The 22,744-nt window shown below is 46.4% G+C and overlaps 1 protein-coding gene across 5 annotated transcripts in view; it reads left to right on the top strand.

The window, feature by feature from the left end:
• Positions 1 to 2,106: 2,106 nt before the first annotated feature.
• The window catches only part of LOC122380396 (multiple C2 and transmembrane domain-containing protein-like), a 62,290-nt gene continuing 41,652 nt past the window's right edge, over positions 2,107 to 22,744 (top strand). For 2 of the 5 annotated variants that reach the window (XM_043363550.1, XM_043363549.1), the window contains exons 1-3: positions 12,606 to 12,691; positions 13,081 to 13,170; positions 19,915 to 19,949. Coding sequence is in view for 3 of the 5 variants with exons in the window: in XM_043363546.1 (XP_043219481.1) it covers positions 2,542 to 2,602; positions 6,088 to 6,193; positions 10,386 to 10,518; positions 10,907 to 11,003; positions 13,081 to 13,170; positions 19,915 to 19,949 (522 nt within the window). In the remaining 2 variants the exon portion in view is untranslated. Of the gene's footprint in view, positions 2,603 to 6,087; positions 6,194 to 10,385; positions 10,519 to 10,906; positions 11,004 to 12,605; positions 12,692 to 13,080; positions 13,171 to 19,914; positions 19,950 to 22,744 lie in introns of those variants that run through there. The other 3 variants (XM_043363546.1, XM_043363544.1, XM_043363545.1) reach the window with 3 other exon arrangements.

The following is a 22,744-nucleotide window of genomic DNA, read 5'->3' on the forward strand; positions in this document are numbered from 1 at the left end:
AAGCAATTTCAAAGTTCTTTATATGGTCTAGTAGACAAAAAGCGGTGCTACAAAACTGCTATCTCGGATTTTCAAAATTTTCGGTTTTTGACCAAAAAAAAATTCATAAAATTAATTTTTTTAGAAAAACTTTGAAAAAATCCAAATTTTTTCCGAATTTAAAAAAAAAACGGAATATATGTGATAGTCCCAGCGCTCTTCTATATACATACCAAATTTTCAGATCGATATCTCGTTTTTTGGCCAAGTTATAGCGAAAAAACTGTTCAAAAATGATGACGTCAATTTTTTTAACTCAATTTTTAGCGATTCTAGACCACGTACGGCAAAACAAAGACCACCATTGAACTCCCTGTGACGAGCTGCATCGATTCAATACCCATTTTATGCAAAAATATTAACTTTGAAATTTGACCTAATTTGACCTGACCTTGACCTGACCTTGACCTGACCTTGACCAAAACGTGATCTAAGCTGGCCCCAAAGGCTGCCTGACCCATATAATCGCATTTGTCATGTAAAATGGACCATAAAACATGTATCACACGACACTTTCATATTGTGACCCCCCCGTGACCTGACCTCTGTGACCTGACCTGGTATCAGTGACCTCAAATAGCAAAATATGTGTTTGAAGAACATTTCCCCATCGATGATTTTCAATGAAATGCATTTTACTCGATTTTACAACGCATTTCTTGAAGTGCCTGTAAACGGTGAAAATTGGACCTTTGACCTGACCTGTGACGTCATCGGTTTGACCTAGGTCAATAAAATTGGGTCACAAGGTAGTTCCCCGTTGGGGCTATCCAACGCCGTTTACCGCTTGTCGCTATGTTGCGTGGTTCTCGAGATCTTAGGGGGGGGGGGCCAAAATGCCCCCCCCCCAACCGGGCGCGTTGCTCGGCAGAGCCCAACGGGGCGCGGGTTAAAGATCACCAACTGCCATTTCGCCAACCAAGTGCCATTTCGATGCCCATTTATGTTTTGACATTATCTCGTTTTGAAGCCACCATATCCACTTTTCGAACCGAAATGAAGATGTGCTCAGGTAGATCACGCGCCAAACATGTTATATTGATGCGAGAATATGATTGATTTGACTCTTATGACTCTTATGATTTTCTGTTCACGTAGCCTCTCTTGTTTTTCGCGGTTCGTGCTATACATACAAGTCACAGCCTGCCTGCATGATATATTTCCCTACCGTTTCTCATTAGCGGCATGGCTGCGCTAATGCTCACAATTATGTTTCGTTATTAATCAAACGTCGGCTTGCGGACAGCTCGCCTGCTCCACACGCAGGCAAAACACGGAACAGTGAATACGAGCTTCATATGGCCCCCATGGGCGGGGCAGACGGGGAAAGACGAACCCCGGCGTTGTTGTTAGTGATGGGGAAACAAATGTATCGGGCGATCCTGTTGTTTGCTACATTGTCACCTCTGTCGGGATGAGGAACGTATTGTCGTTGAACGCCATGACCGCGGTCGGGTCACGTCCGCGGCTCGCTGCCGCCGTGACACTGTGACACAGCGGCGTCGCGTCGGCGTCGGCGGCCCGTCGACGGGCCCCGCCCCCGCCCCCGCCCCCGCCCCCGCCCCCGCCCGACAGCGCGCCCCGGGCCCGGGCGGCAGTGCAGTGTTGGTTGGCGCCCTGCAGTGGCCGGCCGTGGGTCTCAGTAGCAGCCGGCTGCAGTTGCCACAGTGCCGAACCGCTGAGCCGCTGAGTTAGTGTCACGTGCTGTCGTCAAAAGTAACCGAGCGGACTCAGTGGCCGGTGTGTCGTGAAAACGAGGGGCGCATTTGTCAGTGTCGGGTCGCTGCGCTTCTCTCTCCGCTCACGCCTGTAGCCCACTCGCTCTCGCTCTCTCTCTCTCTCTCTCTCTCTCTCTCTCTCTCTCTCTCTCTCTCTCTCTCTCTCTCTCTCTCTCTCTCTCTCTCTCTCTCTCCTCCTCTCCCCGGCGACGGCCGTGACGAAGTGACGATGTGGCCGACTCACCTGGCGTGATAGCACGTGCCCGAGGTCCGCACGAGGCCGTCACGAGCTTTACGCCCCAGCCGGCGGCCCGGCTCGGGGCGGAACCTTTCCGTCGGAACAGGAAGGGGAGGCGTGACACGCACCTGTGCACCGGCCCGTGCAAAACTGCCGCCGTGCGCGCGGTGACCCTGGCCGGCCCCGTCAGATCTGCGCTGAGAGCTCCCGATCTGTGCTGAGAGGTCCCGTCGGTCGGTCGGGTCTTTGAAGAGGACTGGACATTACGCATTAGACGGCCACTGACTGATAGCGGTGCGGTTTCTGCGATAGTGACCTAGGACGGGAGGCGCCCGCACTGCGAGCCCCGACTCTCTGACGTGAGATTAGCACACCGCTCGTGACTTTTGAGAGTCGCCCATTGTTTTGAGATTTGGTGTGTGGGCGCATTAGTTCATGATTGTGCGTTGAGTGGAGAGGATCAAGTGCCAGTGAGAGACGGAGAAGGAGAGACATGTGATCGATCATGGTGTCAGAGCGTGCCGGGAGCGAGAGACCGAGCCGGAAATGAAGAGGAAGTGGAGAAGAACGAAAAACAGCCCGTCCCTTATACATTTAGCTGGAAAAGGTACGAATGAATGTCAGAAGCTACGCATTGTATGTTCTCTGTCTCATCGAAGCACGTATCGCGGTTTTGCTTTGTGATAATCACCTCAAGGCCAGAGCTCATATAAGCAAATATAAGCAAATCCGGAAGCTCCGTTGTGCGGGTCATATACTAGTAAATGTGAGCCATATGGTGGACAAATTTGTATTTTATTTGGTCGCACAGATGTGTTATAGGCGTCCAATATTAACCCGCGCCCCGCTGGGCTATTCAGCCATACGCGCCCTGCTGGGGGGGGGGGGGGGGGGCAGATTCTGCCCCCCCCCCTGTCTAACTTCCGAACCGATGGTCGTAGAAAGACGGGGAAAACGGCAATTGAAAGCTCTCAACAAGGCGGATCTTAAGAGCCCAAATTTTTTTGCTTAAGTAGGTCAGAGGTCAGGTCAAGGTCAGGTCAAGGGCACAAAATGCAAGTTTCTACAGTATCGGCCTTGCACCGTAGTTGCCGAAGAATGGACTGAGACTGATTGCCCAAAAAGTGTTCTTAGACTACCAAGACAATATTCGTTGCATACAATGTCATTCAAAGGCCAAGGTCAAGGTCAGGTCAGGTCACCAAAAACAAAATATAGAAAAGGGCATGTGCGACACATGTTTTATGGGTGATTTTACTCATAGAATGCAATAGGCACACTCAATAAGTGATATGGACCACCTCTGGATGAATTTCAGGTCGAGGTCAGGTCAAGGTCAGGTCAAGTGAGGTCAAATTTTGAAGTTGGTTGTTAAGGCCTAAAAAGGTGTCCATCTGATGCAGTTTTTCACGGCGAATCGAATGGTGCTATTTTTGTTTCAGTACGAGGTCTAGAACTTCCAAAAAAATCATTTTAAAATTTTTTGTGTGTCATGACGTCATAAAATTTTGAATAACTCCCACATTTTTGAACCGATTCTTCTAAAAATTGGTATTTAGGTGCTCATAGACCAGTTCTCTGACATATATTCCGGTTTTTTCGATACACTCAAAATTTTGGATTTTATAATTATTTTCCCAAAAGTCAGTTTTTTGAAAAAAAATTGGGCCAAAATCCAAAATTTTCAAAAAACCGAGATAGCCATTTGATAGACAACGTAGAATCACGTATAACCTTTTTTGTTACGTCTTGATTCCTTTAAAAATGAAGATGTTAGCGGCGTTTGAAATTTTGCCGTTTTTGAGGCGAAAATTGCGAACATGACGTCACTAAAACGTCAATTTCTCAAAAAATTTCCGACGGATTTCGCTCAAATTTTCAGGGAACGTGTCAAATTGATGTATGATAAGGTACTGAAAGTTTAACGTCGCTGGCGTAACGCGTTTAGAAGTTATTGGCGAAAAACGGGAGGGGGGTAGATTCTGCCCCCCCCCCGCAGCGGGGCGCGGGTTAATTTTCACGCATGAACATCGCATCGATGCGCTGCCATATTACATGACATTACTCGAACTTCATCGAGTTATTGGCAAACAACGTCCATGAAAACGAATTTTAATTTGGTCGTTCAGATCTTTTCCAACAATACAGACTCAACGGCTCAACGCTCAACGTAGATAAGTTTCGTCCCATCTGTTGAGTCTCGCAACATATTGAAACACAGCTCCACTGTGTTGTGCTCTGTAACAAAAAGGTCGATTATTATGCATTGGGCCCGTCCTTTCGCCTTTCAACTGCTCTCCATCAGCCGCTACATCTGTCATCGATGGCCGGTTACCGCGAACGAGCTAACCAACTATAAAATATGAAATCACGAGCAGCCAAGTATGTCTGGACGAGGAAATCAAATTAGGAGTTAGAAATGAAAAGTAAAACTGTTGTTTTGGAAAGCGAAAGGCATGTTAGACGTGATTGTTTATCCAAACAACTGCTGACGCCTGCATGGTCCGCGAGTTATTGGTGTCCATCCATTCTGGTCATGCATTTTAGTGGAGTCGAAATCGTATTCACTGCGGGCTATCTGAACTAATCGTATAGTAATGCGATCCGAGTGCACTTGGTCAGTGGTCAGCCACCACGCCGCCCCCACCACGCGGACCCAGGGGTATTGACCAACAGGTCTGTCTTCATGACCATCAGCCACCATCCACGTTATGTCACTCTTCCATCAGGCGCCGGGGGGCGGCGGCGGCTGACGCTCGCGGCAGCCGTCCATTCAGCTGGACGATTCTCACATCGTTAGCGGCTGGTGGGGCTCAGCGACGCAGCCACGCCCATTCATCGGCCTGGGTCGTTTGGGCGCGCGCTCCAGCGGCGCCGAGACAATTCTGTCTCACCCTGGAGGCAATTCTGCCTCACCAGGGAAACAACTCTGCCTCACCCCGGGAGACAACTCTATCTCTCTCTGGCCCGCCGGTTGGGGCCGGTCGATTATGAAAACGGATGTGTCAGAGCGCGAGCCCGACAGTTGGCCACTCGGAAAGGTCGCCGAGAAGCCTGCGGGCGGTGAGCCGGGGACCTGCGGGACGCTATCCGCCTGGGACGCAGGTGGCCGACGCCGAGTTTTTCGTTACCGACACTGTGTCGCCGTGTCCTAATGCTGGCGCAGCGTTACTCAGTTATGGGTGAAGGTCTTTGGTTCACTTACGTTTGATATGAGTACGTATCGGACTCGATATTGCGTCGTAACTTTATCCTTAAGCAATATTGGTCGATCTCTACGAAAACCTGGGTACTGCGTTATTGCAAGTTATTGCAACGAGGAAAGTTGTTTCATTAGTTGAGGTCTGATGAAGGCTGGGCGCCTCGCCTCACCGCTCGAGTATATATGTGCGGATAGAACATGTGGCATCGCTTGTATTGCTAACAAGTCCCATGACATTCCTGAAAATCGTGTAGGATGACAGTTAATTAGCCGTCATAGCTACAGAGTATTGTGCGCCACGCTATAGCATTACTTTTCTGTGTGGTGTTTTGAGCAGAACAAAATCCATTGACTTTTGACTGCCACAAAAAAACGTATTCACAATTGAAACGACTGATGAATATAAAGACGGGCCAAATTGACACAAATTTTTATTTATGTGACCTGACAATATTGTAAGTTACTACAGACATCGATGTTACAAACCAGTAGCGGCGGAACACCTTCAATTAAGGGGGGCCGGGGGGGGGGGGGCACTGCCGACTTTTGATCCCATTCTTTCCATGCAACGCCCATAGGGCTAATGTTAAAATGCCGAAATCAAAGGGGGGCACGGTGCCCCGGTGCCCTCCCCGTTCCTCCGCCTATGTTACAAACAACAGAAAGCATGATCAAGCACAATATTGAAATGAGCTCTATAAACGTGTGACCGTGTCTCAGAGGGTGAAGCTACATGCCCGCTCCTGGAATGTCCTACGGTACGCTATTGTCCAAAGGTAGTTGTGACATCCCAGCGGTGTCGGAGGGGATCACGCGGCTCCATTTCGCCAACGAGCGGCCGGAGTCTGCGGACAGCAATAACAACGGGACGTGCTGTGACTCTGTTCCAGATTCAGAGAAGACGCCAGAGCACCGGTCCCTGCATGGAACCCTGTTGCGACACTTCTCCAAGTCGGCCATTGACCTCACCAGGTCACGGGACAGGTCAAATGACAGGTGAGAACATCACAGGGATTTTACCAGACAAAGTCCCAGGAAAACTTGGGACTTTTGTTGTGTCACAAAATTTTGTTGATTAAGTTCAGTGGGAAAAAAAGTGTTCTTTTTACTGTATTCAGAAAAAAAAATTCGACACCAGTAAAATGTATATGAATCGGTAGCTTTCGGGGGCTGCTGACTCCTTCATCAGCCTGCCTTTTAAAATATCCCACTCTGAAAGGCAGGCTGATGAAGGAGACAGCATTCATCTAATTTTAAAAGGCAGGCTGATGAAGGACGCAGCAGCCCCCACAGCTACCGATTCATATACATTTTACTGGTGTCGAAAATTTTTTTCTGAATATTTATCATGTCCCAGTACAACAATTCCATATTTAAAAGTTGTTTTTACTGTTTCATTTATGCCATGCTCAAAAAAGCATTTGCCATTTGCTCAAAACCTGTGTAGCTATGTGGATGTTCGAGGGATTTATATTCCACAGGGTACGCCAAGTCTCATTAGGACAATTGCCATAAATTACAGTTGCTTTACTATACTGTAGTGCTGACGCTGTCCGGAATACAAATCACATCATCACATAATTTCGTGTCGGTGTGCGGTCGAGTTCATTGGTGGCTAAATGTAGTGGGCGGTCCCTGATGAGCATTAGAATATTTATGTATTCAGAATTGGACTTTGTCGGACATTTCCTGATTTTGCTGGCACACTTTGGAGAGCGTTGTTCATGGCAGTTAGACTGCCAGGCGAGAAATAAGTTTGTTGACTATTGCTGGCGTTATTGTGCCAGGAATGAACTTGACGACAGTCGTCTTTTGGTTGGTATTATCAAATGTGCTTACTTAGATACTTCGATTATTATGGTAAAGGTTCTTGCCTTTAGCAAGTTCCTCAAAAAATAAATAAATAACCATGTAAATAAATACATATGCAACGTGCTCGGCTCGTTAATTATTTAGAAATGATTAAACTTTGGCTTTTCGAAAAGCCGAAAAGCTAAGTTGTTTTGATAAATGAATAAATAAATAAGTAAATAAATACATAAATAAATGCATAAATAAATGAAAAATACAAAAATAAAGAAAAATTAATCATATACCTGTTGTTTACGCTTAATGTACGAATGTATGATCCTTTAGGTGTTTTTGCATTATGTGTAGACTTCTTAAACATCTAGGCTTCATTTCTTGTGTTTTATGTGAAGTGAAACTGTGAAATTCGCATCTTTCATCTTATTTCAAAAATGATAATCCTTATCTTGATGTTCGGCAGTCGCCGGCTCAGTTTAAAGTGGAAAGTATTGCATAGTTCTTTTGAAGTGAATCCTGTCTAAAGATGCCTCTTTTTGTTCTTGTGAATAGTGCCTTTGATGTTTAGAACAGCGTCATATAGGCCATAGGGGTGTCGACTGTCGAAAGTTGTACTTGTCACTCAGCTCCTGTTCTCCCAGCAGCGTCCCGATGTTTTTTACTTTCACTGGAGGAATTATAATTTATAATGCAGCTACTCCTTCGCTGGCTGAAGGGGATGCTACCACCTGACGGTTTTCTCCTGATTGCTCGCAACGCGTTAACGATAGAGAGGTGAAATGGAATAACTGTAAAAATACTATGTATATCTACCCACAGCCAGAGATACCTAACATAAATCTAGATTCATACTCTCTATGCTACGACAAAAGTGATTGGTGAAGTTCTGTTATTTCTGTAACTCCTTTTGAGTTATATTTATATGTCCACGACCGCAGTGCTTGCTGTATTTATTTGAGCAGCTTGTGCTGTTGCAAAGGCGGTTCAGGCCAGGGGCTGTAAACTGACAATCGTTTATCTCCATGCAACGTAGACTATAGCCCACGCCTCTTTTTGTACAGCTGAACACTGAGCAGGATGAATGATCTCCGCTGTGCTTACAGTTGCTGCCATCTATCACCGATCAACGACAAACCCATATAGCCTCGTTGCTGGTGCGCCCTAAAACACCAAATCATCACCATCGTCCAAATTCAAAAGATAATGTGCATTCACCCTATGGTGTTGGCATCAAGTTCTGTAAATACAATCTACTCTGAGCTTGTTTATCCCATTTTTGGGTTCGACTTTTTCTATCTGTTCAAATCTTTTCGTTATCGTGCCACAGCTCAGCCGCCCCAGTTGAGCAGACGGCCACATATGGTTATGCGCAATGCGGCGCAGCATGCTCGCAGGCGGGAACGCTAGAGACATCTAGTGTCAGGTTTTGAAGTCTGTGTTAGCGAGGGGCGGACGGAAAGTTAGGGATGGAGGGTGATCCCTGACTGTTCAGCCCGAAAACGAAATTAAGATTACTTATGCATGGGCAGGTGCCCCTCCTTTCACAAGTTTTGGCTTTGGGGAATCATTCGAGCCTGCCCTCAGCTTGCGATGACGGCAAGCATTACCTATCCTCACATCTGCTACGTAGTACGTTCTCAGTGCATTTGATTCAAATCACCTACTAAGATCGATAAAGAATGTTCGTAGGAGAACACTTTGTTGGATCGAATCACCGAGCGCATGGATAATATGGCATTTTATGGTCAAAACGATATTGCTCACCGGAGGCCTGCCCTGTGAAATATATCGGTGCTGCCACCTACAGTACCACGATGGAACTAGACTTACCGTACCTCGCCGCCGCACCACTGTATGTCTTCCTGAGCATAGCTCTACTCAGCTTATAAGCCTACAAAAGGCTTAGCCTAGCCTGCTTTATGTAGGCCGAACAGCTATACATACGTACCTGTATGCTAATTTTGGTGCTTTGTGAGATGCCTTCTTCTAAATAGCCACATTCGTCATCACGTAAGCCCATTCTCTGAGACTTTCGGCTTTCAGTTCGTGAAAAGCGCCATATCAATTTTCAGTTTCTTTGGCACACGGGGTCCGAGACCAAACCGGCATAAATCATCTATGATATAATTTGAACGTACAAACTAGTATGCCTGCACACACACACTACTGACTACACAGTGACTGCAAATAGGATCAGCCACATCGGACTTCTCTCTTGCCAAGAAAGTTGGGACCAGGCTGAGAAGAACGTCTTGTCAAAGCACCGCATATCCCTGATTTAAATCAAGTGTCTTCCGGCAAAAATGATTTAAACCAGCGCGTAAAACTGGCGGTAGCCGACAGCGTCTGACCTAATCACCCGACATCAGATTTTGACACTGACAGGTTGAGTGACAGACACAAAACTGCCGCAGGTAAACAGCCACACTCGCCACCACTTGGCTGGTTTTTCGGTCCGAGAACGAAGGCCAGTTCGGCATGTGCCGGGTCTGAAGCCACCTGTGAGCGCCAGCGGCCATTTCTGTGGAGCCACATGTTCGGCCGTCTGTGTTTAGAAAGGTCCGGAATCTTTTCAGTAGTCGATGCGGCTGCGGTATCGCGCCGGCTGAAAATCTGTGACCTGGTTAGAGTGTAAGCAGCCGCAAGCGACCATGGATGCGTCGGGTGGCAAAAACTGGAAACTACCATCTGTGTTTGACTCATTCTTCAGTGGTGCGACGGACAAAAGTGGTGACAAGTCGGACCAGCCAGAGGAGAGGTCGCCCGATCCGACACCCTTTCAACGAACCGACGAGCTCAGCGGGATTCAGACGTGTAAGCCAGATGATGGAACGGCGAATGAAGTGACTGGGGCTTCGTTACCTGGAAGAGGAATGGAGACCAACGCGGAGGAATTGGCGACAGCGACGGCAGAAGACGTGGATGTGTCGGAAATGAAGTTCTCGGGGATGCCTCCAGAGGCAAGTCATGTACCGCAGTCAGCTGAAGCGAACGAAAATGAAATTTCTGAGAAGGATGGCGCAAAGGAAATAGCCATCATGGGCAAAATAGAAGAAGCTGAGAGACGAAAGAGGAGCTCAGATATAAGCCTATCCGAAAGAAGAGCCCGATGTGTTTCCGCCCCATCAGGGTGGGTGTCATATGGCACGGTTCTATGCACTTTGTCGTGATTGTCCGTATTGCGTGTTTTCGAATGTAACCTTTGCATTGCGTTAGCCGCTAGCTACATGTATCTTCTGCTAGCTGTATGTTAGCTAGCTGAATTTTCTGTAAAACGTTAAAGTCTTTCAGTTGAAGTCTTCATTATTCCGTGGTCGTCTCTTGCTTCATCGCTGGAGGGTCAGCGCGGTCCTTGACACCTGTTGACCGTCTGTTTCAGCAGAGCCGGCACCGGTGAGGACGAGGCTCGAGCCGAGAGCTCCGACAGGAGCGAGGCGTCCGTGCACACCCACAGCCACCTGGCCGAGAAGGTGGCTCTCGCGCAGAAGACGCACGGCTTCCTCAATACACTGCGGGTGAGGCGAACGACGTGGTGGTTTAGTGCTGTTCGAGAACGGGTGATATGATTCCAGGATTGCTGTTATAATAACACTCGAGAAAAAAAGACGACTTGAATTTAACTTTAGGCAATGTAAACAAAACTTGTACCGGCCCTCGGCAATCTGTTATTAACGGCTTTTCACGCACCATTTAGTGCCTTTTGGTGGATTATTCGTAATCTGTTTTCTCAGACTCAGCGTTTTCTCAGCGGTTTTTAGTCATTGCGGTCAGTTTGTGTTGGGCTTATAGCAGTAAATGGTTAGTAACGTCACTCCGATCGCTCTCATAGTCTGAATCATGTTGTTTGCGACTGAAACGTATCCCACCGTTTCCGCTGACCCTCTGCCCCTCCCCGTTCCCCAGCACCGTTTTCAGAAGTCGCACAGCCGTGACCGTGAGCGTGAGCCGTCCTCTCCCCGTGACCCGGTGAACGGATCGTCGCGCACCGGCTCCGTGCCCGGTAAGGTCAAAGTCGGGGTCGGGGCTAAGCTGCGCCAGGTTCTGAAAATCGCTGTCTTTATGGCTCGTTTTATAACTAAATATAACTAGTAAATAAAAATGGAGTTTATAATACTGAAAATGTGGCGTGTTTCTGGACTTACCTTTGGATGCATTCATCTGAGGAGATAGGCTGTGTTGAGATAGGCTGTGTCGAGTAACTGTTTAAATGGTGTAAGTCAAAGCAAATATTAAAAAGTTCGCGAACATTTATGGACACGCATTGCTATGTTACAAAGTTTTGAATCACCATTACGCTTGCACAGTGTACAGTCAAGGCGGGGGAGATTGTTGTGCAATGACAACAGTTGATGCGACTTGAATTGCACCCAATTTGAAATTGAATTCCAACCTATTATTCATGCCACATGGTTCAAATCTTATAGGACTGGCAGTCGTGTTGGATGTTTCAGGTCACCCAATACACGTTGTGGTAAGATTACGGCTTATTTCAAAGTTCCCAAACAGCTATACCTCCATGTAACAACAAGCCATACCAAAAAGCCTTCCTGAAAGACATCCATTTATCAGGCTTTCTTCACCATATAGGTCATCACATCATCCATCCAAACTATCGGACTTGTTTCCACTGGGATAAGTCCCATTCCGGCACCATCTGGGTCCCTGGCATTTGCGGCCGACCGGAGGCGGAACGACGCGCGGCTCAGCGGATTTCAGGCTAGAAAGGTCGTTTGTACGACCCACGACAGAGCTAAACAAACGATCGCTTTGATCGGCCGGTCAGGTCAGCCGACGAGGGACGGGGTGTGTGGGTAACGGCAGAGGCGCTATCGCCTTTAGATGCGCCAGAGCGGAGGGCCCTCGACCCGCATCGGGTGAGGATAAATTGGCTGCTGGGGAGATCGCTGCGTAGTGCGTGACAAGTGACATATACGGGCATTGGATATCGAAACTTCAGCAATCCAACTAACATCGCAGTCTTTCGCATGATCAGTGACGATTCCACATTGCACAGGTGCAAGGTTACTGACCTGTATTGCCACGTGATATTTCTGCTTCTTTTTAAAGAATCAAATTGATATCACCTCCGAAATTACGGAAAAGTAAGGTAGATCCCATAAGTCGCCATACGTCTATTTTCTTGTTACATATGCTTGAGTTGTGCAACATTTTGCTATTTATCCAGAACTTTATCAACATCAACCATGTTTCTTTTCGGTAAGTGAATGCTAGTTCGTGTATTTTTATGTAAATCGTTTCTAACGTTAATTTTCCCAATCTAATATTTCTGGCGCATCATCGTGTTCAAATTGGCGGGTTCCAGCAGCAAATCGGATCTCACTTCGCCCGATAAATATGGCGACGCGGGCTGACCTTCTCCGTGGCCAGCCCACCATCGCTATGCGTCTATAATCAGCGCCCGGTGCACTTGTTTAGCGCGGCGCACACTTGGTTAGGTAACGAGCACCACCTGGGTGCGCCAGACGCCGGCGCCGCCGCCGCGCGTGCCCGCCGCGCCCCACTGTGTCTTTGTGCGCCGGGGCCCCGGTGGCGGTCAGGGGGTCATTCGGCGACTCGGAGTGACTGTGAACACCACCATGGCCGGCACACTGAAAGCCAGAGCCGAGAAGAGCAAGAAGAAATTGGTCAAAAAGTGGCGCAATTCGACAGGGAAAGATTCGGATTACGGTTAGCGTGCAGCTCGGTTGGGGTCCCTGAGCTGAAGATTGGTTTTCAAATGATGTTTGTGGGGAGATTTGTGAAGGAACGTTTGAAGGAGGAGAGTGTGGTGCTCATGTCACCCAAAGTGCGCTGGAAAGCGCTCAACAACATATGAGAAAGTGCACATTACGTCTCTCCCGTAGCAGTGGATGGTTCAATTCAAGCATCATTATTTTTTAGTAATGAGTATGTGTTTGACAAACAAATGTTAACAAAAGACATGATTACCAAGTAATGTATCGTCACTTTATTGGTGGTGTCTGCATAGCCATTTTCACCAGCGAAAATACCTTCTTCCAAGCGTCTCCCAGCAGGGTAACTTGCAACCACTGGTGACAGGTGCTCCCTTGTTGCAGATGTCTCTCAGAAGGACCACTCGGACCACGGAGGGGAGTCGTCGGACCCGAGCGGCTCCACCACGCCCAGCACAAAGTCGCCGCGCAAGGGTGAGTGGTGTAGCCGACCCGACCCCTAATGGTGTCACGGGGGTCTTGGTCCGTTCATTACGTGTCGGCAGTGTTTAACCCTCGCCCATGTAGGGGGGGGGGGTTGGTGCAACCCCCCCCTGAGGCTTTTCGGAAATAGTGCAAAAATTTTGGGTACCTTATGGGGCAAACCTTGCGCATCTTTTGATAAAAAAATTTGACCGGGTCATGTCAGGTCACGGAGTTATGACGTCACAAAGGGAACAGCCTCCGGCCGGATTTTCACAAACTGAGTGCCAACGCCCGAGGTTTCCTGCCGGTGGTACGGACATCGGTTGATGGATCGTGATGAAACTTCCCATGCATGTTGGGGCAAGTATTGGCTATCATATGGTATAAGAAACTTGACCGGGTCAGGTCAGGTCACGGAGCTATGACGTCACAAGAGGAACAGCGTCCGGTACTATTTTTGAAAAGCGCCCGAACCACTATTTTGCTAATTCTTGTCACCTCAATGGGAATATGCAGCAATATTAGCTTCTATAGGGAGCAAATGGACCTCCCAAATCCAAAAATACAATCAGATTTCAAAAATTTAAATTTTGATTTTTCGAATTTCTGCCGCCGACTGTGACCTTGCCGACTTCCGGCGCTCCCAACGCGCCATTTTTAGAGCTAGGGAAACGAAATACATACCAAACGATAGAGAATTGATCAAGGAACACGATAGTGAAGGTTTCAAGTCGATATCTCCCACCGTCTTGCCGCAATCGCCGCGGAAAGTTGAAAAAGTCTATTTTTCCGAAAATTTGACCTTTGACCGGTCAAAAGTAGGTCAAATGTTGACCTAGGACCAAAAAATATACCACCAATCGCGAGATCTCGGCGAGAGCAATCCGTTGGTCTTTTCCGCTAAGCTCTACGACGCTCCGTTTTCAAACGCCAAGGGGGGGGGGTCTCACCAACCCCCCCCCCTGCATGGGCGAAGGTGGCAGATCGCCGTTTACGGGCGAGGGTTAAATTGTGTTTATATCACTGGATTGCTTTTTTCCTGTAATGGATGCAATGTCCAATGGCGCCGTGAAATCACTGCATTGTAAGAAATGTGTGCATCCCCAATATTTTAGCTGGCCGTTGACCACCCAACCGAGTCCCACTGGAAAAAGTCGGCAACTACATACTAACAACATGATCATTATTTTTAGTGAATCACCCAACTTTTGAAACGATTAGAAACCTGCAATCAAGATGACTGCTAACATGCTGGTTTTAACTCTTACCGGCTTCTGCTTTTTACACTTGATTTGACTTGGCGTCAAAAGTCCTTGGTCCCTTAGACGAAGGCCTTATTGTTGATTCAAAACGTCTTTTTTTTTAGCTTCTCTATATATTTACGGAGTGATGGAGGCGTGGGGGGGGGGGGGGGTAGAACAAGGTCCACACCCCCGGGTCCCAAAATCCACTTGCCTTACCGAGGTGGAGGAACATTAAAATGCAGAGTTGCCATTCTTATTCTGATTAAGCGGCATAACAATGAAAGATAACTATTGTTTCGGTTTGGAGGTCACAGTTGCGCAAGTGCGTCCCTGTGAGCACTTGTGTAACACAGCTGTGCGTCACTCTGCGCTCCCCATTCTCAATCGTGGCGTAATTATGAAGTTTACAACTTGCCGATGTCTGAAGGATATTAAAGGGACCATCCCACCTTAACCCGCGCACCGACGGGGGGGGGGCGGATATCCGCCCCCCCCTGAGGTTTTTCGCGGATAGCGGGAAAACCGCGGCGCGTAGCGCCGCGAAATTTAGTATGACTATTCACTCATCAATTTTACACATGGTGTGCAAGTTTGAACCTCCTAACTTTAAAGGTCAGGTCACCAGGTCACTTTGAATGACCCAACCTCAAGTCACTTTTTTGCAACTTTGTCACCGTGCCAGAGCTACAGTAGATGTCGGAGGCCTTTGAAAGTCGCAGGATGTTATTAGGTCATTAGTAGCTACAATTTGTATATCTCGGAATTTTGATGTCGGTGACCTAAGGTCAGGTCAATTTCGCGACCTCCCCATTATAAGTCAATGGGGGAAAAATCAACTCCCTGTTTTTACCACTAAAACGGGTCGGAATGGCCCCATATACCATACATGACTTCACATACGATCAACCTTCACTACCTTGAGGTCTGTTTTGCTGTTGGGCAGCTGTAAGGTCATGTGACGTCATCAAAGGTCACCAAAGGTTTTTTGCCAATAACTCCTTACAGGAACAAGATACAGCCGCGCGGATGGTCTCATTGTGTTCAGCTCGTCAAGACGCATCGAATGATATACATGATGACCTCGAGGTCACGTGACCTGAGGTCAACCTTTGACCTTGACCTTTCGAGGTCAACATATATATCATTCGATGCGGATTGACGAGAGGATCACGATGATGCCCTTAGTTTGTTCCTATCTTGACTACTTCGAAAGTTATTCGAGAAAAAACCCTCTCCATATCTAGCGCCGCCATTTTGACTTTTTCGACCCCTGTGACGTCATCTTTGACCTGACCTGAAAATGACCTTTGTAAAAATTGTAGACCTTGTCCGTGCGTATCCGATGCCGTTTACCGCTTGTCGCTATCTTGCTTCGTTCTCGAGATCTCAGGGGGGGGCGGTCATCCGCCCCCCCCCCCGTCGGTACTAAGTTGGCGCAGACCCCCGTCGGTGCGCGGGTTAACATTAGTTTTGAGTTGAGATAGCCAAGTTTGCGGCCAGGCTCAGAAACCACCATTTATCCTGGTCGCAACCCCCGCAGCTTTATGGTGTTCAAGAAATTTCTTCCCTTTACTTGCAGGGTGGGACCAGCTTAGTCCCTATCTCTTAACCATTAGCGGTTTTTTGATGACGTCAGCAGTCATTTCAACGCCCGCCATTCCTTGAACCCGAGTTTTGCTGACCTTGAGCTCCCTTTTTTATCAACGTGAAATCCGTCGTCGGCGCTGAGAAAGCCTATTGCTTTTCATTTTAATTTGAATATTAGAAGATACCCACCACTGGAACTTGGACTGATATTATACCAAGGCCGAAGATGATCAAGCTGCCTGCTATATCTGGAGCTTGGTGTTCAACTTCAACATGGAATACAAAACAAAATATCAAAGCAAACTGGATATGGTACTGCAAGTTAAAGTCCAAAGAAATTTGAAGAGCTGACAATTGACATTAATTCTTTTCCTTCAAGGTTTCCATATGGAGATCACAGTCACACCATGAAGAAATATTTTTGATGTTAACAGTTGAAAGGGGATTTATCTTCCAGTTTTGACGAAAGACGCTGCTGACTGTCTTTGGAAAAGGATGTCGGCATGAGGTGCAATTGTGCTTGTGAAGTGGTTATAACTGGTCTTTTCACAGTATTAAATTAAATGTGCCATTGCAGCCAAGTGTGTTATCATGTAAGGTAAAATCAAAACTACAATGTTGGTTTTACGAGCATTGAGAAGGCTGGTAGGTAACACCTGCCTGTGCTCGTAAATCATGCTGCCAGAGTATTCTAAATTAATTTTATCATACACTATTGTTGTCCAGAATGGTTGCACTATTGTTTGGTATCATATTATTCCATGTAAATATGGTAGTGTAAAGTCCGACCAACATGTTACCAGATTTGAAGCTGTTACGTTACCTAAGTACCTGTTTTTTACTGGCGTGATGAATGTCACCTGGATTTTGTTTTGAGGTGCAGACCTAGTAACTCTGACTACATGGGTTTGAAGCTATTATCTATTCTGTTTTTACTGGCCTGGTGAATGGCGACTGATGTTGTCCGTGGATGGCACTGAAACAAATTTTGAGTGTTTTGTACAGTGTTTTAATACAATGCTGAGGGCTGAAAGTTGTCTTGTTTAGAGTGGTGAAAGTTCAGGATATGCCAGCCACCATGGTGGGTCAGAGTTAAATGTGTTGCAGTCAGTTCGGCTTCGGCAAGCACACGGATGGGCATACGCATCAAGACCTGCTCTGCCATACTTTCAGCCAATTTTACCTAGGTAAGTCTTTTCTTTTTTCTGCCAAAAGCTATGACATTGTGAATTTCAGCACTGTGGCCTGTGTGTAGCTTTCAGGAAAGCAATTCTAAATAAAGCTCTGATAAAGTGCATAATCAGCAATGCAGCCCTTTATTACATGTTCTACAACATCTTACTTGTTCCTTGCATGGAGAGAAAAATGCAATGTTATGAATTCGTTTATTCACATAATTTGACAAGCATGCAGTTACCTGCTACTATCACTGCACAAAACAGAGCAGAAAACATCAGTTGATTAAACACAAGACATAACAGAACCAGAAGTTTACAACATAGGGCTGCCGAACCTGCTTCCTCCCACCACAGTTGATGCCATTTCCTAGCCTGGCTTGATGTGAGCACTGAATAGCTGCTTTGTCTAATTACAGCTCACTACCATTCAACTTAAACTACTCTCTTTAAAGTAAGAGTGAGAGCGTTCAGTGTTCATAGCAGCTCGACAGACGACAGACAACAAACATCTTGACAAACCAACCAGTATTTGATTTGGCTAATGATTTATGTGCTTGTTGTATCATGGCCAAACTACTTTAACAGCAATAATCCCTGTTTCATCTTGATCTTGCTTTTATTTCCATTTGAACTCAGATCTTGAAACAATCATCTGAAGTGATATCAGATACTGGCTTCTGTTTCTCTTGAAAGCAAGTTAAAACAACAATGATAAACTAAGGCAGGAGATGTGAGTTGTGGCAGTAGATTTTTGATTCAACATATGTCAACCTTATATTGCTTGAGACCTCTGTGACAGACAAACAAATATTTATAGTTTTTTGATAGTTTGGATTCTTGGCTTGATTTAGCAGATCAGCTGTGAACCCTGACTTTGAAATCACATAAATGTCATGGTACCCGAACGAATCCTCGCATGACATTTCTTCGTAGCACAATTTTTCGTCCGCATTTCTTCGTCTACAAATCTTCGTCGGTGCATTTATTTGTCCATCAATGCTTACTCTTGCATATATTTGCGTTGAAGAAGAAATGCGAGCCGATTTTCATATACCCTGGTGCGAGACAAAGTAATGCGATAGGTACGAATAAATGCCCTGACGAAGATTTGCAGACGAAGAATTGCGATACGAAGAAATGCCATAAGAATTGTCCTGGAATCCTTTATTGGCCATCATATATTGACCTTGATAAGATAAACGCATCATTCGCGCAATATTTGTCGCACTTTGATACCAAACTATTGCTTCCAAATGCCGACGTAAAGAAAACCTTTATGTGACGTCATAGAAACAGCGGATTTCCCAAAAAGTAAACAAAAATAAAAGTCTTATATCTCGAAAACGGGTGAATATTTTCCGGTAAAATTTGGTAGATGTTCATTTTCGCTCTTTGTGATTCACGCTACATCACTTTTATGCCAATTCATTAACCCGCGCCCTGCTGGGGGGGGGGGGGTGTTTGAACACCCCCCCCCTTATGGTTTTTCGCGAATATCTCAAAAACGGCGGCGCGGAGCGCCGCCGTTTTTGGCATACCTTATCACACATCAATTCTACACATGTTGTGAAAATTTCAGACCAAGGTCATGCAAGGTCAGGTCACCAGGTCACTTGAAGTGAACTCACCTCATAAAAACTTTCAATGTCTGTCATAGCTACACCGAGTGACCGATCGCTTTGAAACTTTCAGCGATTGCTAAGAGCAATAGCATGTAGAAAATGTATATCTCAGAATTTTGATATCGATGACCTAAGGTCAGGTCAATTTTGCGACCTCCCCATTATAAGTCAATGGGAGAAAATTGAAATGCGCCTCTTTTGGATGAAAGACATTATAAACACTCCCAAACACCGAATTACAAGTGGTTTAGACACAATGAACTTGAAAATGGTGTCCGTGACCCTTGTTTATGCCCTGAGGTCATCTTAGGTCACGAATGGTATCTATCAGTTTTTCGCAAATAACTTTTGATAGAGGCATGCTAGAGCGATGAAAACGCCTTAGATGTGTTCAGCTCGACGATACGGATCGACTGATATGCAACATGACCCTTTCCGGTCAGGTCATGACCTTGACCTGAGGTCAAATTTTCAAGTTGACCTTTCAAGGTCAAGTTATAGTTCATTCGATGCGTCTTGACGAGAGGAACACGATGCCGGTAAAAGTAAGCTCGTACAAGGCTTGGGTCAAAAGTTATTGCAGAAAAACTGTTTTCGAAAAAATCGGCTATTTTTGCAGTTTTTGCCCCCTGCAGGCAAAACCGTTGACGTTAGGTCAAATCTGAGATAATTACTCAGAAAGGGCGTTAATAGGGCTATCGAATGCGCTTTTCCGCGGCGCTGTAGCTCTATTGGTTCCCGAGTTATGCGTTGGCTTCTTGGAAATTTTCGACATTCGACCTGGAAATCGGCGAAATTTTGCCTTCAATGACCTCTGGTGACCTGACCTTTGACCTGACCAAAAAATTGACCGAAGTGATTTCGTCATTATTTTTTACGCTCTTTCGAACGCCGCCTTCCGCGTATCGCTACGTGGCCCAGGAGCCGAGTTACAAGGGGGGGTGTTCAAACACCCCCCCCCCCCCAGCAGGGCGTGGAAATCCAGGACCCCCAGCAGGGCGCGGGTTAACTTTTTTGAAGGTGGGAGGGTCCCTTTAAGACCAAATGAACGCAGCAACTGTTCACGGGACTTATGCCTTTTTAAATGTGTACCAACAACTGAATGTATTTCCGCTCTCACAGGGTCCGAAGGAAGGCTGAATGGAGAAGCAGGACAGGTGAGGAATACATAATCACGTTACTCTGCACGCGCATGCTCTAAGACCTGGCTTGCTGGCAAATGGTTCAAAAATATGATCATGCACGATTTCCAGTGGGAGATGAAAAAAAAAACTTAAGTAACCAACGCTCCATGATAGTTGCAACAACTCAAGTCACAACCATATGCGTGCATGGATCCGGAATGAATCGATCCGGGATCTGACCCCATGGATCTCGATCTAGGATCCGCTCAGATCATAGCTCCGACTCCTCCATTTTGTCGAGAGATCCACTGAGATCACAGATTCGACCCCTACATTTTGTGGAGAGATCCACAGAAATCATAGATCCGCCTCTCGGATCCATGCACATGTCTGATCACAACCCACAGTTGCCTTCTACTCGTGTTCGAACTTGCAGTTTCAGACACTCGATTTTAGCAAATCGCCTCTTTCACCATCCCATAGATACTACACTAGTTACACTTACATGTTGCCTTCACTGTTGGTATCATATCATATCATATCTTTTATGGGATCTTTTTTTTAGTTTTTCCCCCGCCATATGCGCCCGGCTCAGCTGTTGTCACCGGCAGCAAAGGGTGGCAGAGGCGTTCACCAGATTTGTGATGAGCTGACAATACCATGCCCAAACCGTTAGTTAAACGACACTTGGTAACATCTACCACGCTACCAACAAAGTCGCTCCCAGTTTTACCCTTTTTCCCCCAAAATAAGAAGTGTCAGATTTGCATTTGTGCAATATAATGAAGCGCTTGGATGCTTACTCCTACCATCTGCGCTCACAAACCCCACTCAGTGAGTGCCGACCTGGCCGTGCCTCTGCCAACGCCGCGGTGCACAAGTGTGCAGAACGGTTCACCGAAACTAAACGATCGGCGACAGGAACCCCACCGGCAGCGACCACAGTTGGTAGACAGAGGAGGAGAGTGTGGTGTAAATTATCGGCTCATCTTGCAGTGTTTTTATTTTACCTTACAAACATGCTAGTGGCTGAAAAGCTTGGTGGCTTGGGTGTTTTTGTTTCCGTTTTGTCATTGCGTTATGACAGTTCCCGGTGAACAAGGCTCATTGCTACGGTTCACTGTCATTGCTATGCGTGTCGGTCTTTTAATTGATCTCACACAGAGGATTGGATAGGTAGAAGAACACATCTCGAATTAAATTTGCGACACGGGTAGAAGAACACATCTTGAATTTAAAGACAAAACTGTTTCCTTCCGATCTAAGCTCGGAAATGCCATGGATGATGCACTTTCTGTTGGAAAAGAAGCGCTGAAGTCGTTGTCCCAGTTTGCCAAGACGTCTCTCAAAGTAAGTATTATGTGCACTGTGCAATCACTACTCGAAAATAGAGGCTTCGACCTAATTGCATGCAGCCTGTTCGATTATTGCAGCCAAAGCGATGGCTTTTAACATTTGTTATCCAGCTATATCTGCTTTTCGTTTTCCATGAATTGCGGTATAACAGTAATTCTATGAGAACGCGTCCTAGGGGCGAGTGGTCTTTTCTATGCCGGTGGCGTTCATGAAAAAGTCATATTTTGAGCCAGCAGACAAAATGTGAGTTTCTACTTAAGCGTGGAAGTTATCTTTGGATATCGATGGATAACTTATCTCTTTATGACTTATGAGTATGAATATCGACAAGGACAGAACGTATAATACATCTGTTTGGATTATATTTTTGGCTGAATCGAAAGGAGATGCTGTCGTAACTAGGTACCCCTACAGCTCTGCCCCATCCCCCTAATTGAATTCATCTCCGCGAGTCCGCTTTCTCTTCATCCGTGTGAGTCTTGCAATTTTGTTCGTTTCAGCTCCAAATGGTAAATATTTCAGTCATTCGTTTCGCAGTCTTATCTCACCGTCACCTTCGACCTAAATCATCTTGATCTAAATCTTGATATGAGTCATAACTTCAACCAACTGAAACGTGCTTCGGCTTCCGCGTTAAATTAAAAACCGCAAGTTAAAAATATTTTTCTCGGAAATGAAAGCATGATGCAACATGTTTTACTTCAATTTAAAACACTTCTCATGTATTCTTCTCCGAATTGGTGCATACAATGTTTCAACAATGGTATCCACAATACTTTTCCGGAAATTATTTCACTTTGAGGGCATGTATCTTTCGGAGCGGCATGTGTCGTCATTTATCTTTGTTTCCAGGAGATCACGAGAAAAGTTTGTTATTGACGAGGCCGCCCGGGCTGAGGCCTGCTGAACGTTATATTTGCATTCGATTTGTTCATCCAGGCGAGCGGTATAGCTCGCAGCTTCTGACTTACCGAAAAGTTTAGCCACCAAGAGGGGTGCTGTTTCTGGCCATGTTCCAGCCGTCGATCCTATAGCAGCTAGAGCCGACTGTTCTAGCTGAATTATATTGCAGGAGAGGGTTTGATGTGATTATGCTCGCAGGTCAGGCAGTATTTCCTGACCTGATGTCTCCATCACTGGCTGATGGCTCACTACATTATCTCGTACGGGAGTTGCGGACCCCATCAGCGACCCGGCATTCCTCACTCGATATTCCACACGTGCCATTCGACTCTGCAGTAGTTTACTGGCACTTCATGCTTGGCGTCCCGTATTGCCGATCAACCTGACCCAGGTTCGCCGTGAATGGAATGTTCACAAACGAGTTACCCGAACAACCCGAAAAACACAGGTACTTTGAGCCTCGCTCGACTATCCGAGTGCTGCGTTCTGTTGGCATACGGCGAGTAGCGACGGTCGACCTGAACCGAACTGTAGGCATGTACCCGACGAGTCGGCCCATTAGCCTGATG

This window comes from Amphibalanus amphitrite, unplaced genomic scaffold (assembly GCF_019059575.1).
Source record: "Amphibalanus amphitrite isolate SeventyFive unplaced genomic scaffold, NRLGWU_Aamphi_draft 000097F_arrow, whole genome shotgun sequence".
Classification (NCBI taxonomy): Eukaryota; Metazoa; Arthropoda; class Thecostraca; order Balanomorpha; family Balanidae; genus Amphibalanus; species Amphibalanus amphitrite.